This window comes from Erythrolamprus reginae, chromosome 7, assembly GCF_031021105.1.
Source record: "Erythrolamprus reginae isolate rEryReg1 chromosome 7, rEryReg1.hap1, whole genome shotgun sequence".
Classification (NCBI taxonomy): Eukaryota; Metazoa; Chordata; class Lepidosauria; order Squamata; family Dipsadidae; genus Erythrolamprus; species Erythrolamprus reginae.
Genome location: NC_091956.1, coordinates 42,602,474 through 42,625,936, shown reverse-complemented (window position 1 = coordinate 42,625,936; position 23,463 = coordinate 42,602,474). Strand labels below are relative to the sequence as shown.

Below are 23,463 nucleotides of genomic sequence, written 5' to 3'. Positions count from 1 at the left end.
TAATACAGTAATACCTCAACTTACGAACTTAATTGGTTCCGGGAGGAGGTTCGTAAGATGAAACAATGATTGTGTTTTTGAATACAGGGAGGAGGAGGAGTTTGGACAACTGTTGGTTCAGGAAGATTACGTGCAGTTGAACAAAAACATAACAATTTTGGTCTCTCTGTATCCAATTCCTATAATGTTCTTGCGGATTTAAATAGTAAGGATGTTGTAGATATTAGCAAGGCCCCTCAGGCGGAGAATGAGGGGATGTTCAAAGGAGAAGTTGTTGTAAATGAGGAGCATAGTGTCACCAAACCAAGTCCAGTTAGAAATAAAGAGAGGACACATGTTCTTGTGGGTGACTCGATTGTCAGAGGAGTTGATTTGGGACAGAGGAAGGATGTGGTGAAGGTGATGAGGTGTCTTCCAGGAGCCACTGCCCACAGGGACAGGAAGCGGATTACAAACATTGTCAAGGCTGAGAGTAAAGCTAATAAAGTTGATGTGGTGGTGCATCTTGGCACAAACGATTTGTCCCAGAGAAATGTTAATGTAGTAAAAAGAGATTTTCAATGTCTAAGTGTGGAGCTGGGTAAAATAACTGATTCAGTGACTTTCTCAGAGGTGTTACCGGTTTGTGGCCAGGAGGGTAAAACAAGTTGTATCAGAGTGTTTAATGTGTGGTTAAGGCAGTGGTGTAAAGCTGAAGGTTTTGGTTATGTAAGTCATGATGTCAGTAGGTGGTCTAATAGGGAGTTGTTTAAGAGGGATGGTTTGCATCCATCATACAGAGGTACCCAGGTGCTCGGTGAGGAATTCAGAACTTTTTTGGACAGGCATTTAAACTAGGTAAAGGGGACAGAGATGTACCAGATGTGGAGGATTTCTGTCCCCGAGCAATGAGGATAAATCAGTTTCTGGAAGCTTATGAAAAGGGAGCTGTAAATAAAATAGATGTAGTTGTTGATGATAAGGGGCAAACTAATAATGAAAATAATGTTCTTCGGGTAATGTACACGAATGCTCGAAGCTTGAGCAACAAGCTCTGTGAGTTAATGGCCATAATATCTAGAGATAATTTGGATCTGGTTGCCATAACTGAGACATGGTTTAAGGATTCTAATGAATGGGAAATATCCATACCAGGATATACACTGTATAGGAAGGATAGAATAGAGAGAAGGGGAGGTGGAGTAGCCATTTATGTTAAAGAAAGTCTAAAAACAATACTAATTCAAAATACATGTCAAGATCTGGAGACCCTCTGGATTTGCATGCAAAATAAAGACGGTTCTGTCATTAGAATTGGGGTGATCTATAGGCCTCCAGGGCAATCTGAGGAACATGACAACAAAATGGTGGATGAGATTACCCTAATGGCAGTAAAGGGAGATATTGTGGTTATGGGTGATTTCAACATGCCTGATGTTGACTGGAATATCCCCAGTGCCCTTACATGCAAAAGTAAGAATATAGTAGAGGCCTTTACAGGAGCAGCTCTGGCACAGCTAGTTAAGACACCAACTAGAGGGGAGAATATTCTAGATTTAGTTTTTACAAATGGGAATTGGGTTTCAGAGGTCAAGGTGGGAGAAAATTTAGGTTGCAGTGACCATCTATGTTTGTGGTTTGATGTAAAAACTGATTGTGAGCAATCCTATACTGCAACCAAAGTATTGGATTTCAGAAAAACAAATTTTAATGCAATGGGGGAATATTTAAATAATGAATTAAAGGGGAGGGATAATATGGCAGGAGCGAGCACCCAGTGGACTGTATTAAAAAAGGCCATCTTAAAAGCCACAAGACTTTATGTAAAGCAAGTAACTAAAGGTAAAAGGAAGAAGAAACCGCTTTGGTTTAGCAATGATGTAAGGGCTATAGTCAATGAAAAAAAGGCAGCCTATAGGAGGTATAAAGAGTCTGGAAGTATAGCTGATAGAGAGGTATATAAAATGAGACAGAAGGAGGCGAAACAGATAATATATGCTGCTAAAGCCTCAAAAGAGGAAGAAATAGCAAAATCTGTAAAGAAGGGGGATAAAACCTTCTTCAGATATATTAGTGATAGGAAGAAGAAAAACTGCAGCATCACAAAGCTTAGTACCGGGAATAATACATGCATTGATGGGAATAAGGAGATCGCTGACCATTTCAATAGCTACTTCTGTTCAGTTTTCTCAAAAGACACCTTACAAAATAATACTATAGAGGGATATAGCATTGCTTCCAGCTGTACGGATTCAGCTCCAGTGATCTTAGAAGCCGATGTCTTAGAAGAACTTGAAAGATTAAAGATAAATAAGGCAATGGGTCCAGATGGCATCCACCCCAGAGTTCTTAAAGAACTCAGATCTGTCATTGCTACCCCCCTGACTGATTTGTTTAACCAATCCCTGTTAACAGGAGATGTTCCTGAGGATTGGAGAATGGCCAGTGTTGTGCCTATCCACAAGAAGGGCAGTAGAGAAGAAGCTGGTAACTACAGGCCAGTTAGCTTGACATCAGTTGTAGTTAAAATGATGGGGACTCTACTCAAAAAGAGGATAAATCAGCATCTAAAAAACAATAACTTATTGGACCCAAATCAGCATGGCTTTACTGAAGGCAAATCGTGTCAGACTAATCTCATTGAGTTCTTTGACTATGTCACAAAGGTGTTGGATCAAGGTGGTGCCGTGGATATTGCCTATCTGGACTTCAGCAAAGCCTTTGATACGGTTCCACATAAAGAGCTGATAGATAAATTAGTGAAGATTGGACTTAATCCCTGGATAGTTCAGTGGATTTCAAGCTGGCTGAAGCATAGACATCAGAGAGTTATTGTTAATGGCGAGTTTTCTGAGCAGAGTCAGGTTACAAGCGGTGTGCCACAAGGGTCTGTTCTGGGTCCTATTCTTTTTAATATGTTTGTGAGTGACATAGGGGAAGGTTTGGTAGGGAAGGTTTGCCTATTTGCCGATGACTCTAAAGTGTGCAATAGGGTAGATATTCCTGGAGGGATCTGTAATATGGTAAATGATTTAGCGTTACTAGATAAATGGTCAAAGCAATGGAAACTGCAGTTTAATGTTTCCAAATGTAAAATAATGCACTTGGGGAAAAGGAATCCTCAATCTGAGTATTGCATTGGCAGTTCTGTGTTAGCAAAAACTTCAGAAGAGAAGGATTTAGGGGTAGTGATTTCTGACAGTCTCAAAATGGGTGAGCAGTGTGGTCGGGCGGTAGGAAAGGCAAGTAGGATGCTTGGCTGCATAGCTAGAGGTATAACAAGCAGGAAGAGGGAGATTGTGATCCCCTTATATAGAGCGCTGGTGAGACCACATTTGGAGTACTGTGTTCAGTTCTGGAGACCTCACCTACAAAAAGATATTGACAAAATTGAACGGGTCCAAAGACGGGCTACAAGAATGGTGGAAGGTCTTAAGTATAAAACGTATCAGGAAAGACTTAATGAACTCAATCTGTATAGTCTGGAAGACAGAAGGAAAAGGGGGGACATGATCGAAACATTTAAATATGTTAAAGGGTTAAATAGGGTTCAGGAGGGAAGTGTTTTTAACAGGAAAGTGAACACAAGAACAAGGGGACACAATCTGAAGTTAGTTGGGGGAAAGATCAAAGGCAACATGAGAAAAAATTATTTTACTGAAAGAGTAGTAGATCCTTGGAACAAACTTCCAGCAGACGTGGTTGGTAAATCCACAGTAACTGAATTTAAACATGCCTGGGATAAACATATATCCATTGTAAGATAAAATACAGGAAATAGTATAAGGGCAGACTAGATGGACCATGAGGTCTTTTTCTGCCGTCAGTCTTCTATGTTTCTATGTTTCCCATAGGAATCAATGGAAAAGCCAATAATGCGTGCAAGCCCATTAGGAAAATCCAAAACATTAAGGCTTTAAAGAAAAAAAGCAGGGGGGCAGACTAAGCTGAGGCGAACGGAGTGGGGGGAGGGACAGCGAGAAGTGGCAAGAGGTGGCAGTCCCAATGAAGCAAGGCGAAAAGAGCCTCTCTTGAGCTCCATGGGTCTTTCCCTCCTGTTTTTGCCCACCCCTTTCTGCTCACTTTCCCCACACCTTTCCCCTTTTGAGCTCCATGGGTGCCTCACGTTTTTGCCCACCCTGTCCTGCTCATTTTCCCCACATCTTTCTCCTCTTGAGCTCCATGAGTCCCTCCCGTTTTTGCCCACCCTGTCCTGCTCATTTTCCCCACACCTTTCTCCTCTCTTGAGCTCCATGGGTCCCTCTGTTTTTGCCCACCCTGTCCTGCTCATTTTCCCCACACCTTTCTCCTCTTGAGCTCCATGGGTCCCTCCCGTTTTTGCCCACTCCGTTCTGCTCATTTTCCCCACACCTTTCTCCTCTCTTGAGCTCCATGGGTCCCTCCCGGTTTTGCCCATCCTGTTCTGCTAATTTTCCCCACACCTTTCTCCTCTCTTGAGCTCCATGAGTCCCTCACGTTTTTTCCCACCATGTCCTGCTCATTTTCCCCACACCTTTCTCCTCTTGAGCTCCATGGGTCCCTCCTGTTTTTGCCCACCCTGTCCTGCTCATCTGCCCCACACCTTTCTCCTCTCTTGAGCTCCATGGGTCACTCCCGTTTTTGCCCACCCTGTTCTGCTCATTTTCCCCACACCATTCTCCTCTCTTGAGGTCCATGAGTCCCTCACGTTTTTTCCCACCATGTCCTGCTCATTTTCCCCACACCTTTCTCCACTTGAGCTCCATGGGTCCCTCCTGTTTTTGCCCACCCTGTCCTGCTCATCTGCCCCACACCTTTCTCCTCTCTTGAGCTCCATGGGTCCCTCCCGTTTTTGCCCACCCCGTTCTGCTCATTTCCCCCACACCTTTCTCCTCTCTTGAGGTCCATGAGTCCCTCCCGTTTTTTCCCACCATGTCCTGCTCATTTTCCCCACACCTTTCTCCTCTTGAGCTCCATGTGTCCCTCCTGTTTTTGCCCACCCTGTCCTACTCATCTGCCCCATACCTTTCTCCTCTTGAGCTCCATGAGTCCCTCCCGTTTTTGCCCACCCCATTCTGCTCGTTTTCCCCACACCTTTCTCCTCTCTTGAGCTCCATGAGTCCCTCCCGTTTTTACCCACCCTGTCCTGCTCATTTTCCCCACACCTTTCTCCTCTTGAGCTCCATGAGTCCCTCCCATTTTTGCCCACCCTGTCCTGCTGATTTTCCCACATTTCTCCTCTCTTGAGCTCCATAGGTCCCTCCCATTTCTGCCCACCCTGTCCTGCTCATTTTCCCCACACCTTTCTCCTCTTGAGCTCCATGAGTCCCTCCCGTTTTTGCCCATCCCGTTCTGCTCATTTTCCCCACACCTTTCTCCTCTCTTGAGCTCCATGAGTCCCTCTCGTTTTTGCCCACCCTGTTCTGCTCATTTTCCCCACACCTTTCTCCTCTTGAGCTCCATGAGTCCCTCCCGTTTTTGCCCACCCTGTCCTGCTCATTTTCCCCACATCTTTCTCCTCTTGAGCTCCATGAGTCCCTCCCGTTTTTGCCCACCCTCTCCTGCTCATTTTCCCCACACCTTTCTCCTCTCTTGAGTTCCATGGGTCCCTCTGTTTTTGCCCACCCTGTTCTGCTCATTTCCCCCACACCTTTCTCCTTTCTTGAGGTCCATGAGTCCCTCCCGTTTTTTCCCACCATGTCCTGCTCATTTTCCCCACACCTTTCTCCTCTTGAGCTCCATGTGTCCCTCCTGTTTTTGCCCACCCTGTCCTGCTCATCTGCCCCACACCTTTCTCCTCTCTTGAGCTCCATGAGTCCCTCCCGTTTTTGCCCACCCCGTTCTGCTCATTTCCCCCACACCTTTCTCCTCTCTTGAGCTCCATGGGTCCCTCCCATTTTTGCCCACCCTGTCCTGCTCATTTTCCCCACACATTTCTCCTCTTGAGCTCCATGAGTCCCTCCCATTTTTGCCCACCCTGTCCTGCTGATTTTCCCACATTTCTCCTCTCTTGAGCTCCATAGGTCCCTCCCATTTCTGCCCACCCTGTCCTGCTAATTTTCCCCACACCTTTCTCCTCTTGAGCTCCATGAGTCCCTCCCGTTTTTGCCCACCCTGTCCTGCTCATTTTCCCCACACCTTTCTCCTCTTGAGCTCCATGAGTCCCTCCCGTTTTTGCCCATCCCGTTCTGCTCATTTTCCCCACACCTTTCTCCTCTCTTGAGCTCCATGAGTCCCTCTCGTTTTTGCCCACCCTGTTCTGCTCATTTTCCCCACACCTTTCTCCTCTTGAGCTCCATGAGTCCCTCCCGTTTTTGCCCACCCTGTCCTGCTCATTTTCCCCACATCTTTCTCCTCTTGAGCTCCATGAGTCCCTCCCGTTTTTGCCCACCCTGTCCTGCTCATTTTCCCCACACCTTTCTCCTCTCTTGAGTTCCATGGGTCCCTCTGTTTTTGCCCACCCTGTTCTGCTCATTTCCCCCACACCTTTCTCCTTTCTTGAGGTCCATGAGTCCCTCCCGTTTTTTCCCACCATGTCCTGCTCATTTTCCCCACACCTTTCTCCTCTTGAGCTCCATGTGTCCCTCCTGTTTTTGCCCACCCTGTCCTGCTCATCTGCCCCACACCTTTCTCCTCTCTTGAGCTCCATGAGTCCCTCCCGTTTTTGCCCACCCCGTTCTGCTCATTTCCCCCACACCTTTCTCCTCTCTTGAGCTCCATGGGTCCCTCCCATTTTTGCCCACCCTGTCCTGCTCATTTTCCCCACACATTTCTCCTCTTGAGCTCCATGAGTCCCTCCCGTTTTTGCCCATCCCATTCTGCTCATTTCCCCCACAACTTTCTCCTCTCTTGAGCTCCATGGGTCCCTCCAGTTTTTGCCCACCCTGTCCTACTCATCTGCCCCATACCTTTCTCCTCTTGAGCTCCATGAGTCCCTCCCGTTTTTGCCCACCCCATTCGGCTCATTTTCCCCACAGCTTTCTCCTCTCTTGAGCTCCATGAGTCCCTCCCATTTTTACCCACCCTGTCCTGCTCATTTTCCCCACACCTTTCTCCTCTTGAGCTCCATGAGTCCCTCCCATTTTTGCCCACCCTGTCCTGCTGATTTTCCCACATTTCTCCTCTCTTGAGCTCCATAGGTCCCTCCCATTTCTGCCCACCCTGTCCTGCTCATTTTCCCCACACCTTTCTCCTCTTGAGCTCCATGAGTCCCTCCCGTTTTTGCCCACACTGTCCTGCTCATTTTCCCCACACCTTTCTCCTCTTGAGCTCCATGAGTCCCTCCCGTTTTTGCCCATCCTGTTCTGCTCATTTTCCCCACACCTTTCTCCTCTCTTGAGCTCCATGAGTCCCTCACGTTTTTGCCCACCCTGTTCTGCTCATTTTCCCCACACCTTTCTCCTCTTGAGCTCCATGAGTCCCTCCCGTTTTTGCCCATCCCGTTCTGCTCATTTTCCCCACACCTTTCTCCTCTTGAGCTCCATGGGTGCCTCACGTTTTTGCCCACCCTGTCCTGCTCGTTTTCCCCACACCTTTCTCCTCTCTTGAGTTCCATGGGTCCCTCTGTTTTTGCCCACCCTGTTCTGCTCATTTCCCCCACACCTTTCTCCTTTCTTGAGGTCCATGAGTCCCTCCCGTTTTTTCCCACCATGTCCTGCTCATTTTCCCCACACCTTTCTCCTCTTGAGCTCCATGTGTCCCTCCTGTTTTTGCCCACCCTGTCCTGCTCATCTGCCCCACACCTTTCTCCTCTCTTGAGCTCGATGAGTCCCTCCCGTTTTTGCCCACCCCGTTCTGCTCATTTCCCCCACACCTTTCTCCTCTCTTGAGCTCCATGGGTCCCTCCCATTTTTGCCCACCCTGTCCTGCTCATTTTCCCCACACATTTCTCCTCTTGAGCTCCATGAGTCCCTCCCGTTTTTGCCCATCCCATTCTGCTCATTTCCCCCACAACTTTCTCCTCTCTTGAGCTCCATGGGTCCCTCCAGTTTTTGCCCACCCTGTCCTACTCATCTGCCCCATACCTTTCTCCTCTTGAGCTCCATGAGTCCCTCCCATTTTTGCCCACCCCATTCTGCTCATTTTCCCCACACCTTTCTCCTCTCTTCAGCTCCATGAGTCCCTCCCGTTTTTACCCACCCTGTCCTGCTCATTTTCCCCACACCTTTCTCCTCTTGAGCTCCATGAGTCCCTCCCATTTTTGCCCACCCTGTCCTGCTGATTTTCCCACATTTCTCCTCTCTTGAGCTCCATAGGTCCCTCCCATTTCTGCCCACCCTGTCCTGCTCATTTTCCCCAAACCTTTCTCCTCTTGAGCTCCATGAGTCCCTCCCGTTTTTGCCCACCCTGTCCTGCTCATTTTCCCCAAACCTTTCTCCTCTTGAGCTCCATGAGTCCCTCCCGTTTTTGCCCACCCTGTCCTGCTCATTTTCCCCACACCTTTCTCCTCTTGAGCTCCATGGGTGCCTCACGTTTTTGCCCACCCTGTCCTGCTCATTTTCCTCAAACCTTTCTCCTCTTGAGCTCCATGAGTCCCTCCCGTTTTTGCCCATCCTGTTCTGCTCATTTTCCCCACACCTTTCTCCTCTTGAGCTCCATGGGTGCCTCACGTTTTTGCCCACCCTGTCCTGCTCATTTTCCCCACATCTTTCTCCTCTTGAGCTCCATGAGTCCCTCCCGTTTTTGCCCACCCTGTCCTGCTCATTTTCCCCACACCTTTCTCCTCTCTTGAGCTCCATGAGTCCCTCACGTTTTTTCCCACCATGTCCTGCTCATTTTCCCCACACCTTTCTCCTCTTGAGCTCCATGGGTCCCTCCTGTTTTTGCCCACCCTGTCCTGCTCATCTGCCCCACACCTTTCTCCTCTCTTGAGCTCCATGGGTCCCTCCCGTTTTTGCCCACCCCGTTCTGCTCATTTCCCCCACACCTTTCTCCTCTCTTGAGGTCCATGAGTCCCTCCCGTTTTGCCCACCCTGTCCTGCTCATTTTCCCCACACCTTTCTCCTCTCTTGAGTTCCATGGGTCCCTCTGTTTTTGCCCACCCTGTCCTGCTCATTTTCCCCACACCTTTCTCCTTTTGAGCTCCATGGGTCCCTCCCGTTTTTGCCCACTCCGTTCTGCTCATTTTCCCCACACCTTTCTCCTCTCTTGAGCTCCATGGGTCCCTCCCGTTTTTGCCCATCCTGTTCTGCTCATTTTCCCCACACCTTTCTCCTCTCTTGAGCTCCATGGGTCCCTCCCGTTTTTGCCCACCCTGTTCTGCTCATTTCCCCCACACATTTCTCCTCTCTTGAGGTCCATGAGTCCCTCCCTTTTTTCCCCACCATGTCCTGCTCATTTTCCCCACACCTTTCTCCTCTTGAGCTCTATGTGTCCCTCCTGTTTTTGCCCACCCTGTCCTGCTCATCTGCCCCACACCTTTCTCCTCTCTTGAGCTCCATGGGTCCCTCCCGTTTTTGCCCACCCCGTTCTGCTCATTTTCCCCACACCTTTCTCCTCTCTTGAGCTCCATGGGTCCCTCCCATTTTTGCCCACCCTGTCCTGCTCATTTTCCCCACACATTTCTCCTCTTGAGCTCCATGAGTCCCTCCCGTTTTTGCCCATCCCATTCTGCTCATTTCCCCCACAACTTTCTCCTCTCTTGAGCTCCATGGGTCCCTCCTGTTTTTGCCCACCCTGTCCTACTCATCTGCCCCATACCTTTCTCCTCTTGAGCTCCATGAGTCCCTCCCGTTTTTGCCCACCCCATTCTGCTCATTTTCTCCACACCTTTCTCCTCTCTTGAGCTCCATGAGTCCCTCCCGTTTTTGCCCACCCTGTCCTGCTCACTTTCCCCACACCTTTCTCCTCTTGAGCTCCATGAGTCCCTCCCATTTTTGCGCACCCTGTCCTGCTCATTTTCCCACATTTCTCCTCTCTTGAGCTCTATGGGTCCCTCCCGTTTTTGCCCACCCTGTCCTGCTCATTTTCCCCACACCTTTCTCCTCTTGAGCTCCATGAGTCCCTCCCGTTTTTGCCCACCCTGTCCTGCTCATTTTCCCCACACCTTTCTCCTCTTGAGCTCCATGAGTCCCTCCCGTTTTTGCCCATCCCGTTCTGCTCATTTTCCCCACACCTTTCTCCTCTCTTGAGCTCCATGAGTCCCTCTCGTTTTTGCCCACCCTGTTCTGCTCATTTTCCCCACACCTTTCTCCTCTCTTGAGCTCCATGAGTCTTTCCCTCCCCTTTTTGCCCATCCCATTCTGCTCATTTCTCCCCCACCTTTCTCCTCTCTTGAGCTCCATGAGTCTTTTCCCCATGCAGTTTGGAAGGGGGGAGTTTGTCGCTTGGATTCAAAGCAGGGCTGGCAAAAATGAAGGGAATCGAGGAGCCTCAGGGAAATCCCGGCGGCTGCTCAGGTTCGTAAGGTGAAAATAGTTCGGAATAAGAGGCAAAAAAACCTTAAACACTGGATTCGTATCATGAAAAGTTCGTATGAAGAGGGGTTCATAAGATGAGGTATCACTGTATTTGCTTTTCTTTGCTTGTCAAATTTTTTGTCAATATCTTAGTCTTTTGTTTGTTGATTTTTAATCCTGCTACTTTCCCAAATTTGGCAATTTCATCTAATAGTTTTTCACCGGATTCAATGGGGTCTTCTTTATTAAATACTAAATCATCAGCAAATGCCTGGATCTTATATTTTTGTCCTTTTATTTTCAGTCCTTTGATGTCTTTATTGGATCAAAACTGTGTTAGTAGAACTTCTATAGCCAATACAAATTTTAGTGGGGAGAGAGGGCATCCTTGTCGAACACCTTTTTCAATGTTTATATTATCTGTTAAATCCCCATTAATAATAGCCTTAGCTGATTGTTGGGAATAGATTGTCCGAATAGTTCTTATAAATTTTTCTTAGAATTTCATCTTTATTAATTGATTTATTAAAAAATTCCAATTTAGATTATCGAATGCTTTTTCTGCATCTAAAAATATCAAAGCCAAATTCTTCCCAGGATTTACTTCGTAATAGTCTAATATATTTATTATATTTCTCAAATTATTTTTAATATTCCTATTTGGTAAGAAACCATTTTGATCTGGGTGTATTATTTCATTGATGATCGTTTAAAACCTTTCTGCTAGTATTGATGGGAAGATTTTATAGTCAGAGTTCAATAATGCTATTGGTCTATATTGTTTAATTAAATTTCTTTGATTTGGATTCTTTGGTATTAGGGTAATTAATCCCTCTTTCCATGATTGGGGGATTTTCCCTTTAGCACTTCATTTAACATTACTAACATTAGCTTTTTTGTAGGTTCATGTATTTGTTTATAGAATTCCGTGGGAATTCCATCTGTCCCAGGTGTTTTATTATTATTTTGTTTCTTAATCACTCTCTCCAATTCTATCATTGTTATGTCTTTCTCCATCCTATCTATATTATTTTCGGATATTTCTGGTAGTTCAGACTAATTTAAATATAATTCTGTCTTCTTCTCCTATTTCATCTTTTTTATATAGTCCTTGAAAGTAATTTTTAATTATCTTTTTTTTTCTCCTCTATATCAAATTGTTTCTACCCCATTTCATTTTCTAATTGTTGGATATATTTCTTTTCAGTTTGCTTTTTAAATTTATATGATAGCCACCTTCCTGGCTTATTCGCTTGTTCAAAATGATTCTGTTTCACAGATTTGATTTTTTGGGCTATTTCCTCCTGTACCATCAGATTAATTTTATATTTAATTAATTCCCTTTCTTCCTTTATTTCCACATTTTCTGGATCTTTTAACCACTTAGTTTCTAATTCCTCTAGTTCCTTCTGGTTTTCCCATTTGATTGTTCTTATTTTTGTTCTTTTTGCTCTTATATGCTATTGTTAAACCCCTAACAAAAGCCTTTGTTGTATCTCATATATTGTTGTAACTGTTGTCTACCAATCCCAGATCAAACTATACATATAACTATAGAGAGTTCAAATCTATATAAATTTTAAACAATCAATAGGTATATATCTATTCAAACAGTTTGTTAATAATTAATAGTAGATCTGTCTATCTCAAAAATAAATATAAGAAATACAGAAAAGGAAACTTAAACCAATAGCAAAATTTGTGCTTAATGTCTATATATAATGCAAACTTATATTTAATGTTTATATAATATATTTATATATACCTTATATTCAATATTTATATTGTGTAATTATAATTAAATTTTTAAAGAGAAGGGAGAGGATTTCTTAATTTCTTAATTAATAACCTTCAATTAATTAATTAATTTCATGTCTTTAAACAATATTACATAGAATCAATTTTTCAAAAAGCAAATAGATAATAATATCGATAATATAAATAAAAAATATGTTAAATTCAATTCATTAGATAGTGGTGATATCAATGGTAGAGATATTCAAGTCCAAATATTTAGTTCAATCAAATCTTCTGTCTTTATGTCCCATTCGCAACCAATTTGCGTTTACTTTTATATTCTTAATTGTTAGTTCCTAAGGCTGATTTCTATCTCGGTTCTGTTCAATGTAATCCAATGTGATCCAATAAGTTCAACAATTTTTAACAAAGGTTTAGAGGTTTAGAGGATCAGAAAAATTTAGAGAAGTTGTACCTGAAACAATAAAAATGTTATTAATACAGTACCATACGCTTTCTTCTTGTATCTTCCCGAGAGGACTCAGCCAGAGAACAAACGAAGCGAAAGTGATTAAATGATGAAATTAATATGGCGACTGTTCCCGTCTTCTCTTCCTTCATATCCTTATATAATCAAAGCGTGATATTCACTCTAATTGTTCCGGCCTCTGGATTTTAAGTTCTAAATGCTAGGATCCTACAATCTGCGGTTTCAATTTCAACTTGTAAATGTAGTTAGTCTTCGCAAATCCACATCTAGGTTTAGTAATTCCTCGCTCTTTTGCCTTCCCCGGAACTGTATCCATCTGTTATGTCATCCTTTTGCTGACTCACCAATCTCCGATCTCCAATCACCGATCACCAATCTTATTTGTGTTGTTGCTCAAACCTCTCAATCGCCGCTTATTTAATTTCGAGCTTCTCTATCTTCCACATATCTAGTATTGTTGAAAGCATCCAAGAAGTCTCCGAAGAAAAAGAATTCTTAGCGTAGACACCGATGTTCACCAATCTTTTTTTTTCTTCCTCCTCGATGTTTATGAGGCGGCCATGTCTTTGGGCCAGCAAACGCTAGCTTCTTCTCTGCCTGGTCCTGGCAGTCTAAAAGCCTGCTCTGATGAGGGATTGCAGTCCTCTCATCAGGTATGGCATAACCACCCCTTACAGTGCCCTCCTCCCCAAGATGGGCACCCGATTTTATTTTAAAAGGCAGAAAAAGTTGTGCTGGGAGAGCAGTGGCTCACCCTCCAGCTCCGCTCCGCTGATGCCCCGCCGATAATTTAGTTCTAATATATTCATGGAGGGGAAAAAATGGTTCCACAAAAGAATATACTTTTTTCCCCCATGGTATGATATGGACCTCTAAAACTTTAGCAAATAGAATTTTGAAAACCAATATCTTACCTAAATCTTTCTCTGACCATAATCCAGGTTTTTTGGTCTTTAGAAAATCGAGTTTGAGTTATAGATGGAGATTAAATGAATCTGTTTTGAAGAAGACGACAATAGTAAAGGACAGAAAAAAGACCTTATATTAATATTTTGATAATTCAGGTAAACTGACTTTAAACAACTGTTTGAGGTGCAAGTAAAGCAGTTATGAGGGATTATTTTATATAATTTAGAGAAGAAAAAATCTTCGAGTTTGCAAATAAACCAGAAAGATGGTTGGCATAGAGACTAAGAAAGGAAAAGGAAAAAAGAAGATTGAAAAAAATGTGAAGGCAATATTGTAATAATTGACAATTTTCTAATTCCAAACATGAGCACTGCTAATTTGACTGCATTTTATTGAAGTATTTAAGTACAGTGGTACCTCTACTTACAAACTTAATTTGTTCTGTGACCTATTTCTTAAGTAGAAAAGTTTGTAAGAAGAAGCAATTTCCCCATAGGAATCAATGTAAAAGCAAATAATGTGTGCGATTGGGGAAACCACAGGGAGAGTGGAGGCCCTATTTCCTTCCAGGAGATTCCTGGAGAGGCCCCACTGAGGCTTCTCCCCACCTTTTCTGGCCCCGTTTCCTCTCAGGAGATTCCTAGAGAGGCCCCACAGAGGCTTTTCCCTGCCTTTTCCAGTTTGCAAATAAATCAGAAATATGATTGGCATAGAGACTAAGAAAGGAAAGGGAAAAGAGAAGATTGAAAAAATGTGAAGGCAATAATGTAATCATTGATAATTTCTATTTTAACCTATGTAAAATGTAGGAGTTAGGTAGGTCTAAAATAGATGAATATTTGTTAAGACAGCACTTGTCTAAATTCTCGCAAACTCAGAAACAACTTATGAATGACCCAATAGCTACCTTTAAAGTATCAGAAGCTATTAAAAAATTGAAAACAGGTAAAGCTCGTGGTCCAGATGGACTTAACTCTACAAGTCTATATTACAAATGTTTTGAAGATTAACTTCTTCAGCCATTAAGGCATATAGTGAATGATATATTACAGGTGGGGGGACAATCCCCCCAACATTGTGTGACTTCTGAAAGAGGATCAGAATGTTACCATGATAAAGTAGGCCTTAAAAGAGCCTTGCGAGCCCTTCTTCAGTAGTGTAATAACAATAACCTGAATATAAATTATGAAAAAAACAAAGATCATGGCCTTTGCAAAAAGGCCAAAAACTTACTCATGGTATCTTGATGGGCACAAAATAGAGCAGGTAACCACCTTCAAATATCTGGGGGTGGTCTTTCAGGCCAATGGCTCAAGGAAAGCACATGGAGAATATGCAGCTGCCTTGGGCCAAAGATCAGCAAGCTCCATTCTCAATTTTTTCCGCACAAAGGGAGGTTACTATGATCCTGCTGCTATTAAGCTTTTTATGGCCAATTCGCTAGCTCAGCTTCTTTACGGGTCCTTGCTTGGACCGCCAGTTTCAGCTTTACACCACTAGAATTAGTTCAATCCAAATTTATTAGAGCGATTCTCCAGATGCCACATTGCGTTTCAAACGCACTTCTGCTCCTGGAGACTGGATTGATAAAAGTCGAAGCAAGAATCTGTGTAGCGTCTCAAAATATTGATTAAAGCTTAATTTTTCCCCACAAGGTCTTGCTCCATTAATCCTTCACGACGAATTTTCCTCCTCATGGATTAAGGCCATCAAGTTCAATCTTCACAAATTAGGCTTCTCCCCAGCTTCAATACTCGAGATGAACTATGATCTAGCAAGACAAATCTTGCAACAAAGGGTGGAGGACATCGACAGGCAGGAGGACTTAAATAAAGCTCCGCTGTTTCTGGCCCCAGATGCCACTAGATGTGTTGTGGCTCCTGCCAGATATCTTAGACAGCTGGAATCAGCATTTGCTCTTATACGGTGCCATGCGCTTCCATCTGCCGTTTTGTACGGCAAGTACAAAAGAATACCATTCACTAAAAGATTTTGCCCTCATGGCTCAGGAGAGGTGGAGACTGAGGGACACATGCTCCTGAGATGCTCCTTTTATACAGACATTAGGAAAAACAGATTTTGCCACTAATTGCAAATAGACACTACCTATCTCCAGTGGCTGCTTAAAGATGAACAGGCCATAATTACAGCACAAGTGGTCAGATTCTGCAGCAGTGGGGATTTGTCGCAAATGTGTGCCTTCATCATAGCGAGATATGTACATCTTCTGTATATTTACAATGTGTCAATTTTGTTTGCTCAGCCAAAAGTCATGAATTTTGTAAGTCATTTGTCTCCAGATGTCCAAGAACCTCAACAGCTAGCATGTCTTTGTTGACTTGGGTGATGACCAACTTTGGATGGTCAACAAACTGTTGTAAGTCAAGGACTACATTTATCACCCAAGAATCTGCTACTAGAATCAAAGAACTAAAATGTCTAGATTCTAAGAATCTGAAACAGTTCTTGGATGTTCTGTTTTTCTGGGTTTTTTGTTTTTTTAATTATTATTATTATATTGATGGTCTTTGACTGTAATAAAGGTCTATTTATTTATTTATAAAGAATGATAGATCAATCTCAAGCAAGGATTATAAATTATTTGCTGCAGTTTTGGCAAAAAAAGACTAAAGAAGCGGTGCGGTGGAAAGAGAACAGTCTCTGTTTCTAGATCCCAAATTTTTCACGTTTGGAAACTCCTTGGGGCGCAGTGAACTTGGAGAACCACAGGGAATAGAAGCCCTGGAGAGCAGTGAGATGAAAGGCGATCACCTGCTTCAACGAAGGGAATCCCTGTCAACCCTATGCAGAAGTTTGTGTCATCACATCATAGTGGACCTCAGGAGAACTGGAAGGCCCACTTAGGTGAAATTTTGGCAGGAAGGATTTTTTAGTTCCTGAATGGGGATGGTCTGACCAGACCTCCCAAGTACTTCCTTATTCACCTGAAGCAACCTTCACATTTTATCTTAGTTTTCACTTAATGACCTGTGAGATCACTTAACATGCAGAGATTGTGATGTTGACTAAAGCAGTGACATTATAGTTAACAATGAACACGATTCCAGTCCCAATTTTGATTGTAAATTGAGAATTACCAGTACGATTGTTCCATACCCCTAGGACAGGGGTAGGGAAAGTTGGCTCTTCTTAACATGTGGACTTCAACTCCCAGAATTCCTGAGCTAGCATGATTGACTCAGGAATTCTGGGAGTTGAAGTCCACAAGTCATAGAAAAGCCAACTTTCCTCCCTAGGATATGCACACATTAAACACCCCCCTCCGGGTAATCATCTTCAATTTTAAAATCGTTGGTTTAGATAATATGCTCAGAATTTTTTTTCTTTTCAGAATAGTTGGTGGGAAAATTACAATTATTAATAGGAAAATTAAAACTACAATTACTACAATATATATTCTTCAAGCCTTGCTATACATCACCTATAGTTTAGCCTTATGAATTGGTTTCCCCTGTTTAGATGTGAATAGGTTATTTACGGTACATTTTGTAACTAAATATTACCTAATTTATTTCTGTAGGGTGTGCCTCAGTTACCTTGTGCCAAAGCATTATATAACTATGATGGAAAAGAGCCTGAAGATCTTAAATTCAACAAAGGTGACATCATCATATTACGTAGGCAAGTTGATGAAAATTGGTATCACGGAGAAGTTAATGGTATCCATGGGTTTTTTCCTACCAATTTTGTCCAGATAATTAAGCCATTACCTCAACTTCCACCTCAGTGCAAAGCACTTTATGACTTTGAACTTAAGGACAAGGAAGCTGACAAGGATTGTTTACCCTTTTCAAAGGTAAATTTTTTTAGTTACGTTTTCATAGTCTCAGCAATTTTGAAATATTTGTTAGCCTACAAAATTACCATGTATCAAATATTGTAACTTTTCATTTTATATTAACTTTTTCTGAAGAATATCAGTTATATTTGTTTTAAATTAAAATATAACTTTAAATTATCTTGGAGAAATAGTATTTGAACCTAATTTTCTATTTCCAAGATTAATTCTTGGTACATATGGATTCTGTTCAAGATAAATTATAATTTGTTATATGTTTTTTTATGAAATATGTACATAAATACCCTGTACTTATATGTCCTTTGATATATCTGGTATATTTTGTGTAGATAAATTGTTTGCTTGGTAGAATTTTTTCATTGTCCAAGCTTATACCAAGCTTCACTGTCCATACTTATACCAGGAACCTTTTAAAATCAATATTGTGTTGGGCCAGGTAGGCTTTGATTTATTTATTTTGTGATCCTCCAAATATACGGTAATATAAACAAAATACTCTCAGGAGTCCCTTACAGTAAAACCAATGATAAATGATGCTGAGAAATAAAACCTAGCAATGTCTTAAAAGCCAAAATATCTTGTCCCTGTTCTGTGTTTGAAGTTTTCTTACTGGTTTTATTATGAACATTTCCTAATTCATTAATCCCTAAAAATATTGAATGTACATAAACTGAATAATTGGTATCTAAGTAAGAAACACGTTCCTGCCTGCCAGGAAAAGAAGATGAGCATCAATCTTTGCCTTGCCACCTCCTTGCAGGCAGGAACATGTTTCAAAATGTTGCCAGAGGTGTGTGCGTACCTCTTGCTTTCTCCCTCCATCCCCCCCCCCCGGCTCTCTCTCTCTTAGCCAAAAGAGTCCTTGCCAAAGAAAGAGCAGCTCCTGGCCGGGAAAGCAAGAGCAAGCAAGAGGTGAGTGCCCCCCTCCTCTGGGACTGACTCAGCTTGTCTGGGCTGCCTCTGGCAGTGTATAGAAATGTGCTCCTGCCTGTAAGGAGGCAGGGAGGATGATCAGATACAGTGAGCCCACAAGCACAGGGCTTGAGCAGCAGACGGGCATATGCAGCCTGTCACCATGCATGCAGTGGCCAAGGTTTTCCAGCACCTGCCGGGGAAGCTGTGCGTTGGCCTTGAGCTGCTGCTGCTGTTCCCTGCAATGGAGGTGCTGGTGCTGCATAACTTGCGGCTTGTGCCTCTGTGGCTACTGACATTGCACAGCCCTGCAGTCAGCTAGAGAGCACCAGGCTGCGGGTTGGCCTCATTGCCCCTTCAGCTCTGCCTCCCACCCACGCCTCCCTTGCTCGCTCGTTGGCCCAGGCCGCTCATCCTCCACCTGTCCTCCCCACGATGGAAGATGCAGGCAAGGATGGGGTATGAGAATCCCCACCAGGAACAGCCACCTGTTCCTTGGTGTTGTGTCCACTGACCCTCCCCCACCTCCAGGTCTCAAGCAAAGCGGAAGGGGGAAGAACAGGCTGTTTTAGGCACAGCACCTGGCTTTCCTCCTTCCTTCCCTCCCCTCTCTCTCGGCAGGAACCTTTTGACTGCACACTGCATGCAAGAAATTTTTCTCTCTTCCAAACTCTACCAGAAATGAATCTTTGTGAGACTCATAGCGTCTGCGCAGCCTCTTGGAACCAAAGGGAAGAAAGATTTCTTGCATTCAGCGTGCAGCCAAAAGGTTCCTTGTCCTGGTCTGTGTCTTAAGTGCACTCTTTCCCCGTCGTGTTTCTCTGTGTTGTATCCAAAGAAGCCCTTTGTAAAACAAAATCTCTCCCAAGTTTGAGAAGTTTGATTGAACTCGCGAGAAGTTTTTTTTTACAATGGGCTTCTCTGGACACAACACCAAGGAACTTGATGGAGCTACAAGTGTTCAATCAAACTTCTCAAACTTGGGAGAGATTTTGTACGCACATCTCGCGGCCCAGCCTGACCCATCTGCCAGAAATTAGTTTCTGTTAGACTCGTCATGCCACCGCCACTGCCTTGTGGAGCAGGACTCTGCAAGGTTTGTGCTGTTGCATGCAAGAAGAGCAGCAGGACCCAAGCTATGATGTATGATGAAGCTTGTGGCAGTCCTGCAGTTTGTGCATGCAACAACACAAGCATTGCAGAGATCTACTACACGAGGCGGAGGCAGTGGGCCAGCTACTCAGCCAGTGCCAAAAGTAGGGAGGGGTGGTGGGGGCGATGGGACATGCAGTCCCATGCTCACAACCTATTGCACCTCCAAAATAATAATTCCCTCCCATTATAAGGACAAGGCCATATTTCAGGGTTCAAAAAAATATAAGGTCCTGTCTTATTTTTGGGGAAACATGGTATTGAAAAAAAATTCATATGAGAATATGCAAGTTCACTTTTTAAAAATCTCAATAGTCTGAATGCCAGGGGGGAAATGTTTAATTAGAACTTGAAAACTTTCCTACCTTTTATTTTCTTTTACATCCAGGATGATATTCTTACTGTGATTCGCCGAGTGGATGAAAATTGGGCTGAAGGAGTGTTGGCTGATAGAATTGGAATATTTCCTATTTCATATGTTGAGGTGAAAGAATCTTAACTTTCTTTAATGTTGAATTGATGTGAATACATACTCAAAAACACTTTATCCTAAAATTCTTTTACTTTGAACTGCATAGATGAATAGAAAAAAAAAGATGTTAATCAGACAACACTTTTTTCAGCAGACTGCATCATTTATTATTATTTATTTAGTGTATGATGAGAACATGACATAAGAGAACTAAACATACATAATATATCACAGAAGTGAACATAATCCCTCACATTGTGTAAATATTTAAGTATATGGCAATAGCATTATTATTAGTAGTAATAGTATTAATTGGACCTCCAAGGACTCAAGACTGCTTACAATATCAGTTGAAAGTCCAATATTTAAACCAATCTAATTTAGACTTACTGTATTTTTTGGTATATAAGATGCACCGGTGTATAAGGGAAAACAAGGAAAAAAGTATTCTGAACCAAATAGTGTAGTATTATATTGTTTAATAAAATACCAGTGTAGCAGAATACTTTTTACAACCATGTATACTTTTTAAAACCATGTACACTTTTTACAAACTTCAAACTTGACAGCTTCAAGACTTGTGGACTTCAACTGCCAGAATTCCTCCACCAGTCATGCTAGCTCAGAAATGGGAATTGAAGTCCACAAGCCTTAAACTTGCCAGATTTGAAGACTCTTGCACTCCTAACTCCTATCTCAAACAAATAAACAAAACAAACGAGGACAATGAATTTTGTTAGTTGTTCCTTTAGTCACAGAAATGGCTAGTGATAGAATCATTTACAATTACAGTTCCCTGCTGAGGTTGCCTTAATATTACTATTATACCATGAGGTTTTCAAAGACCCCTCTCTTGACTACTCCAATTTTCACAAATGAAGTGCATGGAAATATATGGTCATGATCAATGTTCCCTCTAATTTTTTTTCGGTGTGGGTGGGGCGGCATAGATAGATAGATAGATTGATAGATAGATAGATAGATAGATACCTTCTTTTTTATTAAAAGAAATTAATAATTTAAAAAACCCAAAATCCATTACTATTAAAACTAAAACAACCAGCAAAACAAAAAACGTAACTATTAATAAAAACAGGTGAGGGCTGGGGTTTTTTTCTCTGTTATTATTTATGTGCTTTTACCATATGCTTTAAATCAAGAGTCACTTCTCTCTCTGTTTCTCTCTCCTTCCTGTCATTCTCTTCCTCAATCATTTTCTCATTTCTCTTTTTTCTCCCCTTTTTTCTCTCATTTCTCTCTCTTCCTTCCACTCTTCTCTCTCTTGCTTTCTCTCTCTCTCACTCTTACTCTCTCTTGTTCTCTATGATTCACTTTTTTGTTTGGGCCACTCGGGTGAGAAAAACGGCTGGCTTCGGACCGCAAGTGCTTGAAACAGTACTGGCTTTGCGCTTTTCTCTATGGCAGCATGAAATTCCCTTGTTTTCTTCTCTTGCAGGTCCTGGGGGACAGGATCGTTCAGGCTGCGGGGCACCGCCGCCACTGCTCCTGCGATGGAAAAGTGGCATTTGGGGGCCTGAATGAGTCTTTCCATGGCGGGAGGGACAGGTCCTGGGGGATGGGCTAGTTCAGGCTACAGAGCGCCGCTGCCACTGCCGCCACCATGGAAAGGCAGTCTCCCACTCATCTCTGGTGTCGAGCCGCCGGCTTCCCGCCAGACACTGCCAGTTGGCCTCAACAACATTTGATGTATAAGATGCACCCAATTTTTAAAGCACCTTTTTGAGGTAAAAAGGTGTGTCTTATATACCGAAAAATACGGTATATACCGCTTCACAGTGCTTTACAGCCCGTTCTAAACAGTTTACATAGAGAAAGCATATTGCCTCCAACAATCTAGGTCCTTATTTTAATGACCTTGGAAGGATGGAAGGCTGAATCAACCTTGAGCCTAGTGAGAGTCGATCTGCCAAACTGCTGGCAGCCGGTGATCAACAGAAGTAGCTTGCAGTACTGCACTGTAACCACTACACCACCAAGGCTCTTATCTTTCTCCCTTGTGATGGATATAGCAGCCAGCAATGGGTTAAATCCATCTGCTCTCTGATTGGACCGAGTCTGTCAAATCTGTAAGGTGATGTCATTGTTGCTATGCCATTCAGTTTTTTCATTCAGTCACTTGGCGAGGATGGTTGTGCCACCTTTCCTCCCAGAACTGGTGAAAATTGGTTGCTATATTCATTGCCAGAGGTTTACTTTGCAACTAGGACAATGAATTTGTCTTTTACCATCTGAGACAGATTTGTGTTTTTGGGTTTAACTGCAGTCAAGCAGCTGTTCGGTCTGCCTCAGGCAAATGCTTCTTCCGGTACATGTGGGATTGTTTGCACAGCTCATCGCTTTCTCTCTGAGGGAATGAGAAAAATAATAGTAATACAGTCTTTGACAATATCGTGGGAATTAGTTATTTAGCAGAGTGATGTCCTCCAGGAAAAAACTGTCCTTGTGTCTAGTTCTGGTGTGCTATGCTTTATAACCGTGATGGTGAACCTATGATACACATGCCATAGGTGGCATGTGGAGCTATATCAGAGGTGCCCCATGCGCATGCACACACTAGCCAGCTGATTTTTGGCCTTGGAGAAGGCCGTTCCGCCCTCCAGAAGCTTTAGGAAGCTTCAGTAAAGCCCCGAAGTGCAAAAAAAATGCCCAATGGGCAAACCGTATGTTTGGAAAAATGGACTTCTGGTTTGCCCATTGGGCTATTTTTGCACTCCAGAGACTTCAGGGAAGCTTCCTGAAATTCCAGAGTGTGAAAAACAACCCAACAGGCAAACTGGAATTTAGGAAAACAGACTTCCAGTTTGCCCGTTGTGTTGCTTTTTGCACTCTGGAGCCTTCAGGGAAGCAGGCAAACCGGAAGTTTGGAAAACTGACTTCTGGTTTGCTTGTTGGGATGTTTTTCACACTCTGGGTCTTCAAGAAGCTCCTCTGAAGGTTCAAGAGTGCAAAAAACGCCCAATGAGCAAACCAGAAATCCATTTTTTCGAATTTCCGGTTTGGCTGTTTTTTCACCATTTCTGGCTTTAGTGTGGCTGTGCACACAACAAACATGTTCTGTCAGAAAATTTCTCCTTAGTTCTAAGTTACTTCACTCCTTGTTTATTTTCCACCCATTGCTTCCTGTTCTACCCTCAGGAACTTTGGAGAATAATTTGACTCCCTCTTCTTTGTGGCAATCCCGAGATATTGGAACACTGCTATCATCTCTCCCCTGGTCTTTCTTTTCATTAAACTAGCCATGCCCAGTTCTTGCAACCATTCTTCATATCTTTTAGCCTCTAGTCCCCTAATCATCTTTGTCACTCTTCTCTGCACTTTTTCCAGGGTCTCAACATCCTTTACTAACATCCTTTACAACATCCATACTAATTATTAACATGATTTCTTTGAGGGAAGATAGTGCAAGTACCACAGTTGCCTGGACTGTTGCTTTTAAATTAACAGTCTTGGTATGTTATATAATAAGGAAGATATTGCAGTTTGGCAAAATCTATTCCAGCTTCTTTATCTGCTAACTTTCAGATTTTTACTGTGATAAATTGACTTTTTTGGGGGTGGGGGGATTTAAAGAGGCATTGGTACAACTGGTATATCT

The 23,463-nt window shown here is 43.0% G+C and overlaps 1 protein-coding gene across 4 annotated transcripts in view; it reads left to right on the top strand.

The window, feature by feature from the left end:
* Positions 1-23,463, top strand: part of SH3RF1 (SH3 domain containing ring finger 1) — a 146,614-nt gene that overhangs the window by 45,529 nt on the left and 77,622 nt on the right. For all 4 annotated transcript variants that reach the window (XM_070757405.1, XM_070757404.1, XM_070757403.1 and 1 more), the window contains exons 3-4: positions 17,033-17,308; positions 19,764-19,859. In XM_070757405.1, coding sequence (XP_070613506.1) covers positions 17,033-17,308; positions 19,764-19,859 — 372 coding nt within the window. The remainder of the gene's footprint in view (positions 1-17,032; positions 17,309-19,763; positions 19,860-23,463) is intronic.